We start from the raw sequence: 21209 nt of genomic DNA, 5'->3' as shown, positions 1-21209 counted from the left end.
TAATTGGGAATAGTTAGAATAGGGTTAAAATTTATTTTGCTTAATAGCATTCATTTCAGAGTATAATATAGTAGTGTAAGAAAAATAAGGAAAGAACATTTAAGTACTTAATAAAAACATTTGCAATCCTAGTTGAATACTTACTGTATGTGAAAGGTATACAAATGTTAAAAAAATGTTTAAAATTTTATTTACTCTGACATTAATTAGTTTGATTTAGATATATTTTACTATAAATCACCATTTGAATGATACTGGGTTTTCCTTGTTTGTTTCTCTAACTTTTAATTAGTATTAGGCCAAAGTTTGAAAAACGGTATACCTAAAATTAAAGACATTTAAAATAGGTCTGTTGGGTCATAGGGCATATTTTCATTTTAGCTCATTAATTTTTTTAAGATAATTTATGTTACAGATTTGATATTTTGAACTAAATCATATGTTTATAGTGTTTCTCTTCTATGTAAAATATTTTCCATTTGTAAACGGGAGTTTCCTGATCTCAAACGTAAAGAATGTTAACAGTTTTATTCTGCTAGATTAAGAAGAAATTTTTCTTAGTATCAGTTTCTTTAATACAGAATACTATGAGGGTCTTATTTTGTTATTGATTTCCTTCATCTGTTTTATTCTGTGTGGGTGAAGGGGGTGCAGAAAGCATTATATAGAGAGCAGGGATTCATATCTAGGATAGTAGTACCTAAGCTGTACCTTGGGTATAGGGTCACCAAGTATTCAGACACCCTCTTAGGATAATTGATTATGGTGACTTAATGCAGTATAAAATATAAGTGATTGTCAAACTCAATGACCTCAAGATTGTAGAAGGCATGCCCAAGAAATGGACAGGTGTAATTGGTTGCCACCTGTTAACAGGAAAAGGCTCAATGAAAGTTGTTTCTAGGTCATGAAAATATTCCATGAAAATTTGAAGCACATGAAATAAAATGGTTGGTAACTTGTTTTTTTTTCTTTCAGTTTTAATGAGATATAATTGACATACAGCACTGTATAAGTTTAAGGTGTACAGCATAATAACTTGACTTACATTTGTTGTGAAATGATTACCACGATAAGTATCATCGCATATTCATACCCCCCAAAATGTTTTTTACCCTGTGATAGAAACTCTTAGGATTTACTCTCTTCACAACTTTGAAATATACCATACAGCACGGTTAACTCTAGTCATCATGTTGTACATTACATCCCCAGGACTTATTTATCTTATAACTGGTACCTTGTGACTACCCTCCTCCAAGTCCCCCACCTCCAACCTGATTTTTAATTGAACTGAGAACTTTTATCACTTTGTAAAAGTAAATTTGGTCTGAGCAATCCTAAATTTTACTAAAAAGAAAAAAATCTCTCTTTTTTAAAATAGTCTCTTCTTGTGACAGTGAGGACTGCTCATGTGATTTTACGGTGAGTAGAAATTTGGGAGGGTGGTGATGGAGGTCTACTCATACAGTTGATTTTAAGATACAACATGTAGGGGGCTTCCCTGGTGGCGCAGTGGTTGAGAGTCCGCCTGCCGATGCAGGGGACGCGGGTTCGTGCCCCGGTCTGGGAGGATCCCACATGCCGCGGAGCGGCTGGGCCTGTGAGCCATGGCTGCTGAGCCTGCGCGTCTGAAGCCTGTGCTCCGCAGCGGGAGCGGCCACAACTGTGAGAGGCCCGCATACCAAAAAAAAAAAAAAGATACAACATGTAAAAAATTTATAAAAATGTGACTGTAGTATATCATGTTTAAAACAAATTCAATTGTAACAGTAAGTCATTAACATGATTCTTCTCTATTCACTGCAGATATGTAATTCACCTCTGGGACCTCAATCACGAAGGAACGTGGGAAGGAAAGGGAACATATGTCTATTACACAGATTTTGTTATGGAGCTCACTCTGTTGTCCCTGGACCTCATGCATCATATTCACATGTTGGTAAGTTTCCCAGAAGGAGCTCTAACAGACAGCTAAGTTTTTTATAATCAGGAACCCTGTTTAGTACAGGGTTTAACAGGTGAAACATTTGTGGATGACCCACTTAAAGACTGTAAAAATGATGCAGCTGTTCCCCTCCCTTTTTTTTCCTTTTTTTTTTTTTTTTGGCCAACAGGTATAAAGCAGTGTAGAATGAGTTTGGTGCCCAGCTCAGGAGGTGTTTGCTGTGTAGGAGACGTGGGTGACTCTGCTGACCAAGTCAGTAGATAATTGTTTTAGCATGAAATTAAGGGAATTCCTCTCCTCATAGTTTCTGTGGCTTCTAATATTTAACAGTTACTTTGTAGGTGGTAAAGGGAATTCCCACTGTGTTAGCTACTTCATGGATTCATAAATTTTCTATCTTTGTAATTAAAAACAAAGTCTTTGTTCTTAATTCCTCCTACTTCATTGTTTACATTTTACTTTGATGTACAAGAAATCACCATGCTGAAAACCTGCTTCATTGGTTTAGCACTTCAGTGATTTGTGAATGGTGAGAATCAACATATTTGGTGGGCATTTTATTTAAATTGTAAGCCTATCAAAGTAGCATTTAAAAATTTTTGGGTAAAACATAGCGCATTTCTATAAGTCTACTTTTTAAAAGTAACTTTCAAAACATACTTTAAAAATAAAAAGGCCCCCCCAAAACAAATATCCAGAGATAACTGTTGACATTTTGTTGTGTTTACTGCTTCTTTATATATTCAAATCCATACATTCTTCAATGGAGATTGTGTATTGGGCATATAGTTTAGGCTTTTTGTAGCTAGTATATTATGTACATCTTCCTATGCTAGCAACAATTCTTCTAAATCATTTTAATACCTTTAAGATAAAACTTCCACAACATAGAAGTGCGGTGATTTAATTGAAATATACCATACAGCACTGTTAAAACTATAGTCATCATGTTGTACGTTCTATCCCCCCTACGTATTTATCTTATAACTGGAAGTTTGTACCTTTTGACCACCTTCCTCCTATTCCCCACCCCCAGCCATTGAACAGCCTGCTCCCACAATAGAATATTTAGTTTGTATTCAGTTGTTTGCTACTTCACATCTTTGCGTACCTTTTTTTGTCACATATTAGTTTTTTTAAAGTACTTTTATCCTTTTTTCACTTAAATATTATTTTCCCATGTAATTCATCTTCAAAATGTTATATATAAAATATAATAATAGGATGTAATTATATTTTATAATAAATATAATGAGTATATAATGTTACATTATATGAGTTTACAGTATAATTATTCCCCTACTGGGCATTGTGTCCATTTCCTGATTTTCTGTTTTATAATTGCATGGAGGGGCATCATTTTGCATAAAGCTTTAAAATTTCTGATTAGTTCCTCAGGAAAGATTGCTGGTGATGGAATGACTAGGCCAGAGAGCATGTACATTGTTCAGGGTAGTGAGAGAAATGTGTGCATTTGCTTTCTGAATGACTGCTCCAGTTCACCTTCGCCCACAATTCAGAGCTTCTGTTGCATACCGCACTCTCAGTAGTAGCAAGTTCACATTCACTTTTATTGTATATTTTATTCTCTTTCCCTCTTGTTAAGTTATTTGGCAACATCTGGTTATCCATGGCCAGCTTGGTCATCTTTATGCAGCTGCGTTACCTGTTTCATGAGGTACAACGTCGAATCCGCCGGCACAAGAACTATTTGCGAGTGGTTGGAAACATGGAAGCCAGGTAATTAAGCACAAGTTGACGTTGCTCATGTTGACTCATTTGAGATCTTTAATAATAACAGATCCCAGATTATACGAGAACCTGCTTTTGTAAACTGTTAACGGAATGGTAAAGAGTATAGGCTCTGGAGTCAGACTGCCTGGGTTTGAAGCCCCACTTAGTTGCCGTGTGATTTTGGGCAATTTACTTACCTCCCTGTGCCTCAGTTGCTTAAGTCTAGGGATGATAGCAGAACCTTCTTCCTGGAACTGTTGGGAGGATTCAATGGGATAATGAACGTAATATTACTTAGAACAGTACTGGGTACATAGTATGTGCTCAGTAAAGATTAGGTTCTTTTATTAGGTCATTATTTTTATCATCATTATTATTAAATGGATGTTTCCTTGGGCTTCTGCCCTTTTTCTTCCTTATGCACTCTCTCATACTCTTAACCTCAGTGGAGGAGGTACTCACTTGCCATCCTGAGGCTAAACCAAGCCTGAAAGTGTGAGATCAGTGGGTGTCCTTTTTGTGTCCAAGGGAACAGTTTGGCTCTCTGAGGGGTCTTAACTCCTCTGATTTACCCAGAAATGTTCGCTTAAGTCATCACTAACAGGAGCCATTGTTAAGACACAGTCAGTTTCTGTGTATAGATTTCTTGCTCTTTGGTGGGCTATGAAGAGAATGCAGGTGTAATTTTTCGTGGGTGGAGATTTTTTTACTGAACACGATTCCTCTGTAACTGTGCTGTTAAAGGTGAAGTCTATGAAGTAAGTGGTGCTCAGTATTTGTGTGTGGAATTGATGGAGATCCCTGCCAGTTGCACTTTGTTTTTTACAGGTTTGCGGTTGCAACTCCAGAGGAGCTGGCTGTCAATAACGATGACTGTGCCATCTGCTGGGACTCCATGCAGGCTGCGAGGAAACTGCCCTGTGGACATCTTTTCCACAAGTAGGAGCTTTGCAAAGGGCCACATGGGACTGATGTTCTGTCCAGGGGCATGTGGGTGCTTTTTGTGACGGGGCTTAAGACCAGCCTTAGCCAAGGAGTGGGGACATTCCCTCAGGCTGGCCATGGTGCTGGTACTAGTGGGATGGGGAGCCTGGGTGTGTCTTCCTTATTCTTCAGCCTCTTGCCTGCAGGGCAGGACTGTTCCCCACTCACAGGTTACCATCTTAGTTTCTGAGTGTGTTAGCTGTCTTCATATTCCTTCTCCATTTAAGTTCTGAGATATAGCAAATACGCCTGTAAGACTTAAAGGGGTGGGGGGATCCTTGCTTTCTAACAGCTTATTCCCTATTCTTACCCTGGTGAGAATATATATCTTTGCATTTTGCACATGCCCTAAGGCAACATAAAAACACACACCAGGCAAGTGTGCTGAGATGGGGATCAGACGAGAAGCACTAAGCAGTCCAGAACTGTGACTGTGTTATCAGGAATTAGAAAATGGGATCTTCTGCAAACCTTCACGACTGGACTAGATCTGTGTGTGGTACAGGCTGTTCCGTTCCCAGGGAGTCCTGTTGTCTCTGTGTTGCAGTCCTCACTGCCTTACATTATTCATTTTTAGAGATCTCACAGGAACTGTGTCTGTTTAACCCAAATCATTCTGTTTATAGATTGGATGTTTTGGGTGTTGATGGACCTGGAGGTATCTTTTGGCCTTTTGTATCTGTGGTCAATTTTGCATATTGAGAAAGTTGTAATCTTTACATCTTTAATCTTCCTTTCCTTATTTTATATTCCCAAATAGTTTTTCTTCTCCTTTTTAATATTACAAGGGCTTTGGAGCTGGAGTATCAGTAACTCAACACATTTATTGATTTCTTTTTTTTTTTTTTTTAATGTGCTGGGTGCTGTGTTGGGTTCTGGGGAATTAAATTAAAATGACAGATGTGGTCTTTGCTTTCACGAAGCTTTCAGCCTAATGGAGGAGACTGACATGAATTAACCACGTGTGTTTATGAGCATGTAATGATGAATTGAGATAAGTGCTCTAAAGAAAAGGAACGTGGTCCTTGAGAGCTTGTAACAAAGGAACCTGACTCCCACCTGGAGAAAGTGACTCTTGCTGATGAGTAGGAGTTAAGTCAGCAGAAGAAGGGATCAGGTGGAAGAGCATTTGAGACAGAGGGAACATGTTTGTAGCAAGAGGGAGTGTGGCGTATCCAAGGAATTAAAGAGAACCCGTGTGGCTGAAGCTCAGAATGTCAAAGGAGGAGTGGTGTTTGCTGAGGCAGGAGAAGCAGGCATGAGCGACCCTGCAGGGGCTTGAGGGTCAGGGGTGAAGCGTGAGCAACCCTGCAGGGGCTTGGGGGCTCGGGGTCAGGGATGCAGTTTGAAAAGATCAGGGGGACTAGTTAGTAAGGGCTGCAGTGGTTCAGGTATGTGCTGAGAGGAGTGTGGATTGGTGTGGTGGAAGTGGAGCTGGAGGAGGGTGGACAGACGTGAGAAGGATTAGGAAGCACGTGGTGCTAGATTGGCTGTGGGAAAACGAGGAATATGAGGCGTTGGGGATTCTCCTAGTTTTGCAGCTGTGCGACTGGATGGGTAGTGGTGCTGATTGATGAGGTTGGAAGACCAGAGAATTCACAAACATTTCTGAAAAAACTTTCAGGTAGTTCTAAGGAGCTTGGGGACAGTTTGGAAGACTAACTCAAAAGAGAGTGTATTTCACCCCAGAAGAAATGGTTTCAATCACATGATTAGATTAATTTTAGGATTTAATGGTTTTGGTTGAGGCAAAATTCACATGACATACAGTTAACCATCTTAAAGTATACAATTCAGTGACATTTAGTGGAGTCACAGTGTGGTGCAGGCCACTGCTCTTCTCTAGTTTCGAAACTTTTTCATCACTCCAGAATAGTACCTCATACTCATTAAAGTAAATCACTACCCATTCCTCCCTCCCCATGTTACCTGGCAGTCACTAATCTGCTTTCTGTCTCTATGGATTTGTCTATTCTGGACAGTTCATGTGAAGGAAATCATATAATACGTGACTTTTTTGTGACTGGCTTCTTTTACTGAGCATAAAGTTTTCAAAGTCATCCAAGTTGTAGCATGTATCAGTACTTCATTTCTTTTTATGGCTGAATTTAAATTTTTTTAAATAATAAACAATTTGTTTATCCATTCTTCCATTGATGGACATTTGGGTTATTTCCACTTTTAAGCTATTGCAAATAATGCTGCTATAAACATTTGTGAATGGGTATCCATTTGTGTACCTGATTTTCTTTTAGGTATATACTTAGGAGTGGAATTGCTGAGTCACAGGGTAATTCTATGTTTAATTTCTTGAAGAACCACCAGACTTAGCTACAGCAGCTGCACCATTTTATATCCCATCAACAATGTACGAGGGTTCCAATTTCTTCACATCCTCACCAATACGTATTACTTTCTGTTTTTCTTATTATAGTCATCCTAGTTGGTAGGAAGTGGTGTTTCATTATGGTGGGTTTTTTATTTTTTATTTTTTTTAATTAATTTATTTTTGGCTGCATTGGATCTTCATTGCTGTGCATGGGCTTTCTCTAGTTGTGGCGAGTGGGGGCTTCTCGTCGTTGTGGTGCGTGGGCTTCTCATTGCGGTGGCTTCTCTTGTTGTGGCGCACGGGCTTTGTTGCTCCGCGGCATGTGGGATCTTCCTGGACCAGGGCTCGAACCTGTGTCCCTTGCATTGGCAGGTGGATTCTTAACCACTGTGCCACTAGGGAAGCCCTATGGTGGGTTTTTTAAAATGATAATTCTCAAATGTTATGCTTTTATTGTGGTAAAAAAATACATACATAACATAAAATTTAGCTTTTAACCATTTTTTAAACCATTTTTAAGTGTGCAGTTCAGTGGCATTAAGTACATTCACATTGTTGTGCAACCTTCACCACCATCCATTTCCAGAACTTTTTCAGCTTCTGAAACTGAAACTCTGTACCCATATAACACTAACTCCTCAATCTCCCCTTCTCCCCAGCCCTTGGCAGCTACATTCTATTTTCTGTCTCTATGAATTTGACTGCTCTCACACAGTAGCACATCATACAATATTTGTCCTTTTATATCTGGCTATTTCACTTAGTATAATGTCTTCAAGGTCCATCCATGTTGTAGCATGTGTCAGAATTTCATTCCTTTCTAAAGCTGAAAAATATTCCATTGTGTGTATATATCACATTTTGTTTATCCATTCCTCTGTTGATGGACACTTGGATGGTTTCTACCTTATGGCTATCGTGAATAATACTGCTGCGAACGTGGGTGTACAAATTTCTTTTCAAGACCCTGCTTTCAATTCTTTTGGGTATATACCCAGAGGTGGAATTGCTGGATCATATGGTAATTCTATGTTTAACTTTCTGAGGAACCATCATATGGTTTTCCATAGCGAGTACACCATTTTACATTTTACACTAGATAATAGCCATCCTGAGGCGTAAAATGGTTTCTCATTGTGGTTTTGATTTGCATTTCTTTAATGACCAGTAATGCTGATCATTTTTTCACATGCTTGTTGGCCATTTGTGTATCATCTTTGGAGAATATCTGTTCAAGCCAAATTATCCTATTTTAATTGGGTTGTCTTTCTGTTGATGAGTTGTAAGAGCTCTTTATATATTCTGGATACTAAACCCTTATCAGATGTATGATTTGCAAATATTTTCTCCCATTCTGTAATGTCCTTTCACTTTTTTCTTGGTAACGTCGTCTTGTGCACACATGTTTTAAATTTTTAATGAATGGTAGGTCATACTTTCAGTGTCAAATCTAAATCCATTGCCAAATCTGGGGTCATGATAGTTTTTTTCTAATAGTTTTATGGTGTTAGCTCTTACATTTAGGTCATTGATCCATTTTGAGTTAAATTTTGTACATGAAGTGAGGGTAAGGGTCCAACTTCATTATTTTGCTTGTGGCTGTCCAGTTGTCCCAGCACCATCTGTTGAAGAATCTTTTTTTTCCCCATTGAATGGTCTTGGCATCCTTGGCAAAATCATTTGGCCATAGACGTTTGAGTTTATTTCTGGACTCTCAATTCTGTTCCATTGGTCTATATGTCTATCTTTATTCCAGTACTATGCTGTTTTGATTACTGTAGATTTGTAGTAAGTTGAAATTGGGAAATGGTGCATCTTCCAACTTTTTCTTTTTTTATATTGTTTTGGTTATTTGGGGCTCTTTGCAGTTCTATATGAATTTGAGGAGCCGCTTTTCCATTTCTGCAAAAAAGGCCATTGAAATTGAATAGGGATTGCATTGAATCTGTAGATTACTTTCGGGGAAGATTGCTATCTTAACAATATTGTTTTCCAGTTCATGAACATGGGATTCCTTTCCTTTTATGTAGGTCTTCTTCAATTTCTTTCAGCAATCTTTTATAGTTTTTAGTGTCAAGTCTTTCATCTCCTTGGTTACATTTATTCCTAGGCATTTTATTCTTTTGGATACTATTGTACATGGAATTGTTTTCTTAATTTCTATTTTGGATTGTTCATTGCTGGTGTATAGAAACATAACTGACTTTTCATGTTGCTCTCTTTTTTTTTGTGGTATGCAGGCCTCTCACTGTTGTGGCCTCTCCCGTTGCGGAGCACAGGCTCCGGACGCGCAGGCTCAGCAGCCATGGCTCACGGGCGCAGCTGCTCCGCGACATGTGGGATCTTCCCAGACCGGGGCACGAACCTGTGTCCCCTGCATCAGCAGGCGGACTCTCAACCACTGTGCCACCAGGGAAGCCCCATGTTGCTCTTTTACTGTGCTGCTTTACTGAATTTGTTTATTAGTTTTATGGTAGTTTTTTTTGTGTGTGTGTATTGTTTAGGGTTTGTGTTGCTTAGGAATTTGTCCATTTTATCTGTATTATCTAATTTGTTGGAGTACAATTATTTCTAGTATTCTGTTATAATCCTTTAAATTTCTGTAAGGTTGGTAGTAGTAGTCACACTTTCATTTCTGATTTTAGTTATTTATATCTTCTCTCTTTTCTTACTCTAACTAAAATTTGTCAGTTTAGCTTTGATGTTTTCAAAGAACCAACTTTTGATTTCATTGATTTGCTCTATTGTTTTTCTATTCTCTATTTCATTTATTGCTGCTTGAATCTTTGTTATTTGCTTCCTTCTGCTGGCTTTGGGTTTCATTTGCTCTTTTTCTAGTTCCATAAGTTATAAAGTTAGGTTGTCGTTTTGAAATCTTTTTTCTTTTTAGGCATTTTTAGCTATAAATTTGCCTCTGAGCATTGCTTTTGCTGTATCTCATAAGTTTTGGTATGTTGTGCTTTTGCTTCTGTTTTCTTTTGTCTCAAAATATTTTCTAACTGCCCAAGTGATTTTCTCTTGACCTAGTCGTTGTTTAAGAGTTAGGATTTAACTTTTAAAACACCTGTCTGCCTGGGGTTGCATGAGCAAACAATTGTTAGGATCTCTTCTTGGTTTGCTTTACTTTATAGCTTTGGTTAATAGATTGGGGCAGGATTGTATGATAATAATCTATGACAGATTCATTTGCCATAAAGCTAAATGTCTAGATTTCAACAGATTATAGCTAGATAATTTGTTGCTGTAGAAGATGTCTTGGCAAGATTTCAGAGTCCAGTAAATATTTAATTACATTGAAGTGTCATACTTAGACGGAGAAGCAAGAATCCTTCAATAGAATATTATTATAGTTATATAGAAATACAACTGTTTTCTCTGAAGTTTGGTTTCTTTAGCTGTGTAAGTTTGGCTTTTTTTTTTTTTTTCCAAGGAAGGCAACTATATCTGACCAGTTGTACTCACTTGGAGTTTTTAGGCTATCATACATAATGTGGGAAGTTTTTGCAGAGTATGAAGTAAAATTAGATTTGCTTATGAAAAGTGTGTCACAGGTAGCATTATTGGAAGGCAAGGATTTTACACATTTTGGTAGTCTCCCACAAGGCTGATTTTACTAGAGGTGTGATTTAAGGGTGTTCATTAAGGGGAAATGAACTTTAAAAAATATAATCATTTATTTGGCTAATAGTTACATGATCACAAACAGGAATTATAGGTACTTTATTGTTTCAAAATGTGATAGAGTTGAATGTACACATTCATTCTTTTGGAACATTACTGTCATACATTCTTCCAGCAGAGAGATAGTAAGAAGTAGCTTCATCTTGGCCTCTGGGAAAGTTTTGGTACTTAAGTACCATTTGATTGCTAGAGATGCTGAGGATCATCACATTTTGGTGAGGTTCTTCTGTGTAACCTAATGTGTGCACATGTTCCCAGATACTAAAAAAGAAAAGACACAGAGGAAGTGAGCATTTTTATTCAGTGCCTCGTTGAACTCTTAGAAGAAAGATAATATATTATTATGGAATGGAAGGCCCCTTGAAATCTTAGGAGAAAGATAAGTATTATTATAAATTGGGAAGGGACCTTGGAGATCACTTCATCCAACCTCATTTTTTTTTTTAGTATACTTCCTTTAATGGGCAGCACAAGTATTTACTGAGAGACTGCCTTAAATAGGGCATTATCATCTCCTGAAAAAGGGCACAAGAAGCTTTTCAGCCTGGTTGGGAAAGCAGAATACAAATATAAGAGGGTTGAAAAGTTGGGATTATGGACGTAAGGTTGTAGGTACTCTGGGTGAAGACAGAAGGAAGGCTCTGGGTGGGGGGGGTGATGCTTGATGAAAAAGTGGATGGGAGGTCTTAGCAAATAAGAGGCGAGCTGGAAGGAGAGGACCTTTAGTTGGAGAGTGAGATCTTAGAAGTCGTGATTTTGAAGAGAAGGCCACGGTTAGTGGAGGCTAAAGTAGAGTGAGAGAACAGGTCATTGGAATAGAGGATTCAAAGACATGAGAGGCAAGGGTGTTGGATGGTTCAGCCACATGGATCTTAAGTTCCTCAAATAGAGCTGGAGAGGAGGATGGTGAGCCAGGTGACGAAGTCTTACTGAAGAAGGGTCATGCCCAGGAGCTTGGTAGATGACCACGTATGTTAACAAATTAACGTTCGGAGCAGGATACACCAGAAGTACATTAGAGTGAAGCAGGGCAAAGAGGTAATGTCAGCAAGTGTTTCTCAACGTTTAAATCTTGTTAATGGTAAATAGAAAGTAAAATTGCAACTCATTGATACATTCAGAGTACTTCTGGTGAATTCTCACAAAATATGCTAAGGATATCTTATTTTGGACTTTTTGGTAGCTCCTGTCTTCGTTCCTGGCTAGAACAAGACACCTCCTGTCCAACATGCAGAATGTCTCTTAATATTGCTGACAATAATCGTGTCAGGGAAGAGCATCAAGGAGAGAACTTGGATGAGAATTTGGTTCCTGTAGCAGCCACTGAAGGCAGACCTCGCTTAAACCAACACAATCACTTCTTCCACTTCGATGGTTAGTTGGTTTCAACCTCTAAAACCATCCGCCGGGGTTTTCTCCCCTTAGGGGATGATGTTTTAATTATAACTTGCCCTGTATGGGCGAGTTTAATGTTATATTTCAGTTTTAATTGAAAATGTTCGGTAAGTATAGACAGTACCGAGGGGTTATTCTGTGCCAGGCATTTTGCTAGATTCTGTGTGAACTGGGGGGACGGGGGGTGCGAGGAGGTGAAAGTTGTTACAGTTGAATCAACTGTGACCGCAAGGAGCATGCTGAATCAGCTTAGTAGTTAAACTGCTGCTAGTAATTAATTGAATCCGTGTGATACTTAGCATATAATGAAGGGTCATTGAGCAGCCTTTCCAGTGGGTACCAGAAGGAGAATCAGAACTAGAACCCTGTTTCTTTGCCCATAAAATATGAATATTCCATCTTCCAGAATATTGAAAGGAGTTGTAATAAAACCACACTTAAAATTCTAAGGTCATGGGCACCATGTCAAGGGCTGATTGAACATCCTTCAATTCACATTACATCAGGCTGTTGTTGATTTTCATCAATTCCAATACCATTAAATTCTGTGGGTTCATATTTCCTACTCTAAAGTAGGTATCCCTGGACTATTTGTTTAAGAGGAGTGCTCTTCAGGTCTCTGATTGAGTTTCTAAGGGTAGAACACGGTGGGAGTGGCAACACATTGAAATCCCTGATAGGAAGGACCGAAGGAGTATAATGGAGTCTCTGAGAGGAGGGGATGGTGGCTGCTTGGCTGGCTGGGCAGGGATGCTGGGCAGGTGTAGAGGGGCTGCTTTGTGGCTGCTAATTACGGCCTCTACCACGTAAGACTTCTGAAATAGACGGGCAGATCTTGGACATGGGTCCTGGCTATGTAAGCTATTATTTTATGAATTATTACTGAAAACTTAGTCAAAATAGAGAAAGGTAACTAACTTTATTTCTCCCTAGTAAGTACATGAAATAAGTATCCAGCTTTTTATTGGGTACAATCTATCCAGGCAAGATCTTTGAGATGGCCATTGAACTTGTTTTACATTCCAGGCCTCAGTGCTTCTTTGTGAAGGAAAGGGAAATCCTCCTTAAATGTGTGCTTGATAATGGAGTTGTTTTACTGCTGACACCTGGTGGTGGTGTATCTTTTTTTTTTTTCGCGGTGCGCGGGCCTCTCACTGCTGTGGCCTCTCCCGTTGTAGAGCACAGGCTCCGGACGCGCAGGCCCAGCGGCCATGGCCCACGGGCCCAGCCACTCGGCGGCATGTGGGATCTTCCCAGACCGGGGCACGAACCCGTGTCCCCTGCATCGGCAGGCGGACCCCCAACCACTGCGCCACCAGGGAAGCCCCCTGGTGGTGGTATATCTTAAGAACCCCTTCCCTTAGTGAAATGGCAGAAGCAGCAGGCTTCTTGGTACCATTAGTCTGCAAACCTGTTATAGAACTCTTTGAAAAGAATTTCGAATCAGAAAACTAAAGTCTTTAAACCAGATTATTAAGTAAAAAAAATACTTCATGAAAATGATGTCTGTAAATGCGTAGTATTTGTGTGTATCATGAAAGAGAAGGGCAAATTCTCATCTACTGTAGCAGCTTTAGAGCCCTGAAAACCTTCCTTATAGTGTAGCCTGAGAGAGGGATTGAGTTTGTGTGGATCCAGGGCCACTGGAAAGCAGGAAAGCCCAGTGGTGAAGTGTTCTGGAACCTGACTGTCTGGCTTCAAGTCCTGGCCACCATAATTAAATGCTGTGATCTTGGGCAAGTTACCTCAGTTTCGAGTGCCTTGGGGAACCAACAAGAGCACTAGAGTCAAATCTCTGAGAAGAGTAAAATGGGAATAATAATAATAATAAACCCATGTGGGGTTATTTTTTTAATTTTTGCAGTATGCGGGCCTCTCACTGTTGTGGCCTCTCCCGCTGCGGAACACAGGCTCTGGACGCGCAGGCTCAGCAGCCATGGCTCACGGGCCCAGCCGCTCCGTGGCATGTAGGATCTTCCCGGACCGGAGCACGAACCCATGTCCCCTGCATCGGCAGGTGGACTCTCAACCACTGCACCACCAGGGAAGCCCCCATGTGGGGTTTTAGTGGGGATTGAATGAGCTAATCCACATGGGACACTTGGTCAAAAGGCCTGGTGTAAAGTAAGCCCTCAGTGAGTACCAGCTGGTACCATAGAGTGGCCGACTGCAGAGTAACTGACAGGGGAAAGAGGTCTCTAAGACTTGTGCTGGCTTCTTCTTTGTTTTAGGGTCCCGGATTGCAAGTTGGCTGCCAAGTTTTTCAGTCGAAGTGATGCACACCACCAACATTCTAGGCATTACTCAGGCAAGCAACTCCCAGCTTAATGCAATGGTAAGAACCGCTCACTGCTTTTAAAAGGTGATTAATAATCGGGAGGGAAGGAAAAGCTGGAGAATGTGTGCAGTGTGCATGACTCAGTTGGTCTCACTCTGCTCTGGCAGAACGGCGGGATTAAAAAAAAAAATGGCAGGATTTTCAGGAGCATCTTATTCACTGGGATGACTTCAATCCCTGCGCTTTAAAATTTGAAACTGGTTTGGAAACCAGCTTTCATTTTACTTGTGTGGCAGATAATCTAACCTTTTCTGAGCACTACTAAGTTCACTCTCATGATCTAGGCTAGTGTTGGGACACCTCTTGATTTTCACCAAAAATATTTGGGGAGTTATTGGCTGGAGTGAATGATGTGACTTTTATTAAAAATTGTCGTAGGCCTACTGAATGTGTTATTTTAACCCCCTCTCCCCCCTTCCCAAAGTAAATAAATGAGTATACCTTTACATACACACTTACACATACATACATGCCTGTGGATATACATATATAAATATAAATATATACACACACACCCCTTGAGATATTCAAGCATGCTCATGGTTCAAGGATATTGTCCACATACTTCAAAATTCTTCGTATTTTCCTAAAGCTTTGTCATATGGTGTATATTTTTATTTTACAGTGTTGGAGAAACATGGTTCACCGGTTTTGAAATGTAGTGTTCATTGTGATGATAAATGCAGGAGTCTTAAAAATGCAACCTGTGTTAGTCCAACAAATGTGTACTGAACGTCTGTTCCCGAGACGGGCACTGTGCAGTGTCAACAAATTGCGTGGCACCTGTAGTGCCAACAAGGTGGACAGGAGCCCTACTCTTAAGAAGTGTGAATTCTACGTGGGGTGGGGGGGAGGAGACTGATTATAAACACCAACAGATAAGATCGTTGCCCATGGGGATGAGGACTCTGCAGGCAGTAGGGCAGGTGATGTGGTGGAGTGGTGGGTGAAGGCTGTTCCAGAGGAGCCATTCAGAGAAGTCTTAAGAGCTGATATTTAAGCTGAAACACGAAGGCTGAGAAGAGAAGGAGGCAGATCGGGGAAAGAGGCAGTGGAAACAGTAGGCCATGAGGTGAGAATGTTCTGAAAACAGGTGATTGTGGTTGGAGCCTGCGAGTCGGAACCAAGATTGTGACGTAAATGGAGGTTGCAGAGCCCGGTCACGCAGGGATTTGTAGGCTACAGTCCAGTTTAGATACTGTAATGAAAGTATGAGAAGGCCATTCAGGGCTTTTTTCCTCCCCCAGGGGACTGACAGGACAGTTAACAGAGAATAATTTACTTCTGAGAGAATGAATTTTAGAAGGGCAAAAATGGAACCAGTGAGACCAGTTAGGAGACTGTTGCAGTAGTTCAGGCAAAAAAAGATGGTGGCTTGGGCCAGGGCATTGGAAATCAAGATGAAAAGCAGTGGCGGATTTCAGATGCTTTTCGAAGATGAACTGATGGACTTGACAGTGCTTTGATTTGGATGTGGGGTAGTGGGGTGAGGGGAGTGCTGGTTTTCAGTCAAGCAGCTGAGCAGTGGTATCGTGTATGAGATGGGCAGGACGGGAGGAGGAACAGATGAAGGACAGGGACTCGGCCTTCTGTTTGGCTGGGGAAGTTGGGGTGTCTATGAGACATCCAAGTAGAGATGTCATGTAGACAGTTCTGGACCTCAGGAAAGAGATCCAGCTGGAGAGAGACATTTGGGAGCTTTAGTCTGTAGGGGACTGGATCTCTTCGAGGGAAAGAAGGTAGCTCAGAAGAAGAGGGCTCAGGACTGAGGTCTGGCTGAATGGGAGGAGCCATGGCAGTGATTGAGAAGGAAGGCAACCAGGAGAAGCGTCACGTCAACCACGTGGGAATTCTTAGAAGATGAGGCCAGAGAAGTGCATGTTGGGTTTGGCAGAGTGGAGGTGGTTAATCAGCTGGAGAGGAGCAAGCAGTTTCCATGGCTCTAGGGGCTGAGTACTAGATTGTTGGATTGGAAAATGAGTGGGAGCTGAAGACACGCAGTAGCTGGCAGTGTGTTATAAGAGGGAGTGGAGAAATAAGGAGGTGGCTTGATAGGGGTGTGCCGTCAGAGGAGTTTTTGTTAATATATTTTTTAAAAGATTTTAGAGCAGGCCATTTATCCACAAATTTCAAAACCTATAGAGTATCCAGTGAAGTCTTTTCCTCCATCCGCCCAGACACCCTCCTCTCTTGCAGTAACAACTTCAATTAGTTTCTTCTGTGTTGTGTTTTTCCAGAATGTTTACATACACATATAAGCAAATGCTAAGTATGTATTCTTTTTCTTTTCCCCACGGGTCTTCTTTTTCTTCTATTTTTTAAAGTGTGATAAAATACACGTACCACAAAATTTATGATCTTAACCGTTTTTAAGTGTACAGTTCAGTGGTATTAAGCATATTCATATTCTTGTGCAACTGTCAGCCACAATCCATCTCCAGAACTCTTTTCATCTTGCAAAACTGAAGCTCTATACCCAGTAAACAATAACTCCCCATTCCCTCCTCCCTAGCCCCTGGCAGCCACCATTCTCCATTCTTCCTCTGTGGATTTGACTACTTAGGTACCTTATATAGGCAGAATCATACGGAATTTATCTTTTTGTGACTGGCTTATTTTACTGAGCTTAATGTCTTCAGGGTTCAACTATGTTGTAGCATGTGTCAGAATTTCCTTCCTTCTTAAGGCTGGATAATATCCCATTGTATGAATAAACCACATTTTGCTTATCCGTTTATCTGTCGGTGGACACTTGGGTTGCTTCCATGTTTTAGCTATCGCGAGTAATGGGACTATGAACATGGGTGTACAAATATCTCTTGGAGACCCTGCTTTCAGTTCTTTTGAGTACCCAAGAGTCTTTTTAAAAAGATTCTAAAACATGCTTGGTGTGCGAATAGGAATGATCACTGGAGGGGGAGAGATTGATGGTACAGAACAAACAGAAAAGTTAACTGAAGGCAAAGACCTGAGGTGGAGGGTGGGCTTGGGAGCCTGAGCCAGGAGAGGGGCATTCTCACCTTTGTTGGGAGGCAGGATGGACGTAGCTAGAGGCGTGTCATTTTGAGATACAGTTTAAAAAGAAGGCATGGCTCATAATAACCATCTAGGTAGAAGCAGCCTAAGTGTCCGTCAGAGATGAATAGATTATGAAAATGCTCTGTCCACACAGTGGAATATTATTCAGCCTGAAAAAGAAGAACTTTGAGGATACTATGCTAAGTGAAATAAGCTAGTCACAAAAAGACAAATACTGCGTGATTCCACTTACATGAGCCATCTAAATTACTCAGACTCTTAGAAAGCAGAATGGTGGTTGCCAGGGGCTGGGGGAGGGGGAGTGGGGGGTCGCTGTTCAGTGGGTGTAGAGTTTCGGTTTTGCAAGATGAAAGCATTCTGGAGACCTGTTGCACAGCAGTGTGTGTATAGTTAACATTGCTGTACACTTAAAAATGGTTAAGATGGGCAATTTTATGTTATACGATTTTGACCATTAAAAAAAAAAAATAGACCTGGCTTCCCGCGGGCTTCTGCTTTCTCAGTGAAGCACTCAGCCAGGTCATCAGCAGAGAGCGAGAGTGATGTTGTGAGGGCAGATGGACTGGGAGTGCGCAGCCCTGCGTGGCCGCTGACTGGCTCGGGTCAGGCTCTGCGTGGGTACTTCAGGGTCGGGCAGCTGTTGAAGCTCTTCAGGTGGATCACCTCACCTGCCCCCTTAAAAAAATCAGAATTCATGGACGTGTAACCCTCCCAGGAATGAGAATTACCTTCTTGGATTTGGTGTGTTTAGAATTCTCAGGCAGGCCCTGGTGTTTTTCCTCCCATTGCATGGTGGATTGGAATAGCCTATTTTTAGCACAACTAATTTACTGTCACAATACATTTTTTGTAAAAGTCTAATATATAACTTGCTGGATTTTCTGGAAGTAGAGCTTTGGCCCAATGAACTGAATCTTGGACTTATTTTATTTGGGAAATGAGAGGGGACCTTTTTAAGAACAGAGGAGGGCTTCCCTGGTGGCGCAGTGGTTGAGAGTCCGCCTGCCGATGCAGGGGACACGGGTTCGTGCCCCGGTCCGGGAAGATCCCACATGCCATGGAGCGGTTAGGCCCGTGAGCCATGGCCGCTGAGCCTGTGTGTCCAGAGCCTGTGCTCCGCAACGGGAGAGGCCACAGCAGTGAGAGGCCCGCGTACCGCGAAAAAAAAAAAAAATAGAGGAGAATGTTACCTGATTATTGAGGTTGTTTTGGACTCTTGCCCAGTTAGCTTTGACTTGACCTGGGTTTTGAAAAATGATTAACTCACATTCATAGAAACAATGAGGGGATCCCAGGTCCGTGGATCTCCGGGTCCTTCTTGTCCTCCCTGCCCCAACGATGACCCAAAGTGAAGCTTTGCACAGGTTTCACCCCGGTCTTTTCTCTCTAGGCCTGATACTGGGACACGTTCCTCTTTTTCTACATGACAGCATATTCCTTGGGAGCCACTATCCCAACAGTAGACTTTATTGTGCCCCCAAAGCAATTATATGTTTCCTTGTCATTTTTTCTTTTGACCATTGGGACTTTTCCACAAATAAAACCTTGAACATAAGCATTTGTAAAATAAATATGCACGTATGAGAAAAAAGTCTGGAGCTGCTCGGATAAAAGTACCGGTGGTGGTGCGCCGAGATCTCTGCCTGCTCCCCTCTGTACACGCGCCCACCCTAGAGCCCTGACGGCCTCCGAGACGTTTCTAGAGTACAGTTTGAAAACTGCAGCTCCAGAGCAACATCAGCAATTACATTTATTTTTTTTATTTTTTACTTTTATTTATTTTATTTATTTGGCTACATCGGGTCTTAGTTGCAACATGCAGGATCTTCGCTGTGGCGCATGGCCTTCTCTAGTTGTGGCGTGTGGGCTGCAGAGTGCACCGGCTCAGTAGCTGCAGCACGCAGGCTCTCTGGTTGTGGCACATGGGCTCAGAGGTTGCGGCGTGTGGGCTTAGTTGCCCTGCGGCATTTGGGAGCTTAGTTCCCCGACTAGGGATTGAACCTGCGTCCCCTGCATTGGAAGGCAGATTCTTAACCACTGGATCACCGGGGAAGTCCCAGCAATTACATTTTTTTTGTAGTCTTTTGTTTTTTTTTTTAAGTTGAAGTAAAATTTCTATACAATAAATTCACCTTTTTTAGTATCCATCTCTGAGTTTTGTCAAACTCATTCAGTCATGTGACCACCACAATAATCAAAATATAGAACAGTTCCTTTCCGCCTCCCCCCAGATTCCATTATGCCCCTTTGTAATCACTTCCTCTCCCACCCCCAGCCTGTAGCAACCACTTATCAGTTTTCTGTCTCTGTAATTTTGCTTATTCTAGAATGTCATATAAATGGAATCATAGGGTACATAGCCTTTTGAGTTGAGCTTCTTTCACTTAATGCATTTGAATTTCACCCATGTAGTGTGTATCAGAAGTTTGTTCCTTTTAGGAATTAAATCTTCAAGCAGAACATGTTTATATACCTGAATTTTACTGAGCTTTAAAATGAATGCTTTTTAAAACTAGAATATTCTAGTTCAGCCTGTCTTGGGCTTCAGTTGGATTTCTGGGCTTTTTAAATTTGAAGTTGATGTTGTCCCCAAGTTTTCTGTTTGGCATTCTGGAAAAATACGAAAAAAACCCTGCAGTTTGACGGTGATCTGTGGCATAGAGGTGGCCCCTTACTTGTGTTTTCAAGGCAGGTCACCAAGTTCAGTGCCCAGAGGCTGCCTTACCCCACGACCTCAGTGAGTAACTGTTGAGAGTGAACATTTCATGGCTTCTTTGTTTGTATTCCTATAGGCTCATCAGATTCAAGAGATGTTTCCCCAGGTTCCATACCACCTAGTACTGCAGGACCTCCAGCTGACACGCTCAGTTGAAATAACAACAGACAACATTTTAGAAGGACGGATTCAAGTACCTTTTCCCACACAGGTAAACTGAGGTTTCAGACATGACAAATGAATTCCGTCCTCACAAAGGCTTAATCTTCTAGATTAACTTTCTAGTTACTTAACAGCTGAATATCATTTATGATTTGATGAAGGGTTTCTGTGAATTCCCTAACTTTCCAGATTATGACTGAGAACAGACCCATCCAAGAGGCTTGGATTAAGACAAGGACAAAACTCTTTGCCTAATTTTTTGTGCAGATATACACCCCAAACCAGCCTGCCCTTGCCGGTCCAGGACGTCCTAGCATCGGTTCCTTTTGGACAAGGATTGGCAGTCTTTCCCTATAAAGGACAGATTGAAATATTTTAGGCCTTGCAAGCCATGCATTATCTGTTGTAACTTCTCAATTCCTGCTGTAGCACTGAAGGAGCCATGGACAATATGTAAATGAACGTGCATGACTGTGTTCCAGTAAAACTTTGTTTACAAAAACTGTTGGAGTGCTTGGCCCACAGGCTATAGTTTGCTAACCCCGGCTATAGGAGGTATCGCCCTCTGTCCCTGGCTTTGCACATTGGTATGGCTTTCCACTGGGTATAATTCCTATCTGTATGTGAGGCTTATATTTTTGACTTTTTTTTTTTTTCCTGGCCCATCATGTAACCTCTTTGATGGGTACAAAAGTATTGACATTTTAAAGAAAGCTTTCTGGCAGGACCAAAGGATATATGTGATTAGGGAATCATATACCAAGAAATTACTCAACTTAGGTATGCAAAAACATGGAAATCTGTTAGTAAAATCTTGAAGCGTGAGAATCTTGGAAGAGGGAATGAGCCTCAACTTGGGAGTCAAAGGGGCTGAGGTATTAGA

General features: G+C 41.0%; 1 protein-coding gene across 2 annotated transcripts in view; it reads left to right on the top strand.

Annotated features, from left to right (window-relative positions):
* Window positions 1-21209, top strand: part of AMFR (autocrine motility factor receptor) — a 40181-nt gene that overhangs the window by 13326 nt on the left and 5646 nt on the right. For both annotated transcript variants that reach the window (XM_081215485.1, XM_081215484.1), the window contains exons 5-11: window positions 1385-1425; window positions 1810-1942; window positions 3555-3688; window positions 4511-4621; window positions 11860-12050; window positions 14303-14406; window positions 20241-20375. In XM_081215485.1, coding sequence (XP_081071611.1) covers window positions 1385-1425; window positions 1810-1942; window positions 3555-3688; window positions 4511-4621; window positions 11860-12050; window positions 14303-14406; window positions 20241-20375 — 849 coding nt within the window. The remainder of the gene's footprint in view (window positions 1-1384; window positions 1426-1809; window positions 1943-3554; window positions 3689-4510; window positions 4622-11859; window positions 12051-14302; window positions 14407-20240; window positions 20376-21209) is intronic.

This window comes from Mesoplodon bidens (assembly GCF_964165515.1).
Source record: "Mesoplodon bidens genome assembly, chromosome: 18".
NCBI classification, from domain to species: domain Eukaryota; kingdom Metazoa; phylum Chordata; class Mammalia; order Artiodactyla; family Ziphiidae; genus Mesoplodon; species Mesoplodon bidens.
Note: the sequence above shows the minus strand (reverse complement) of the source record. Positions and strands in the feature narration are given on the sequence as shown.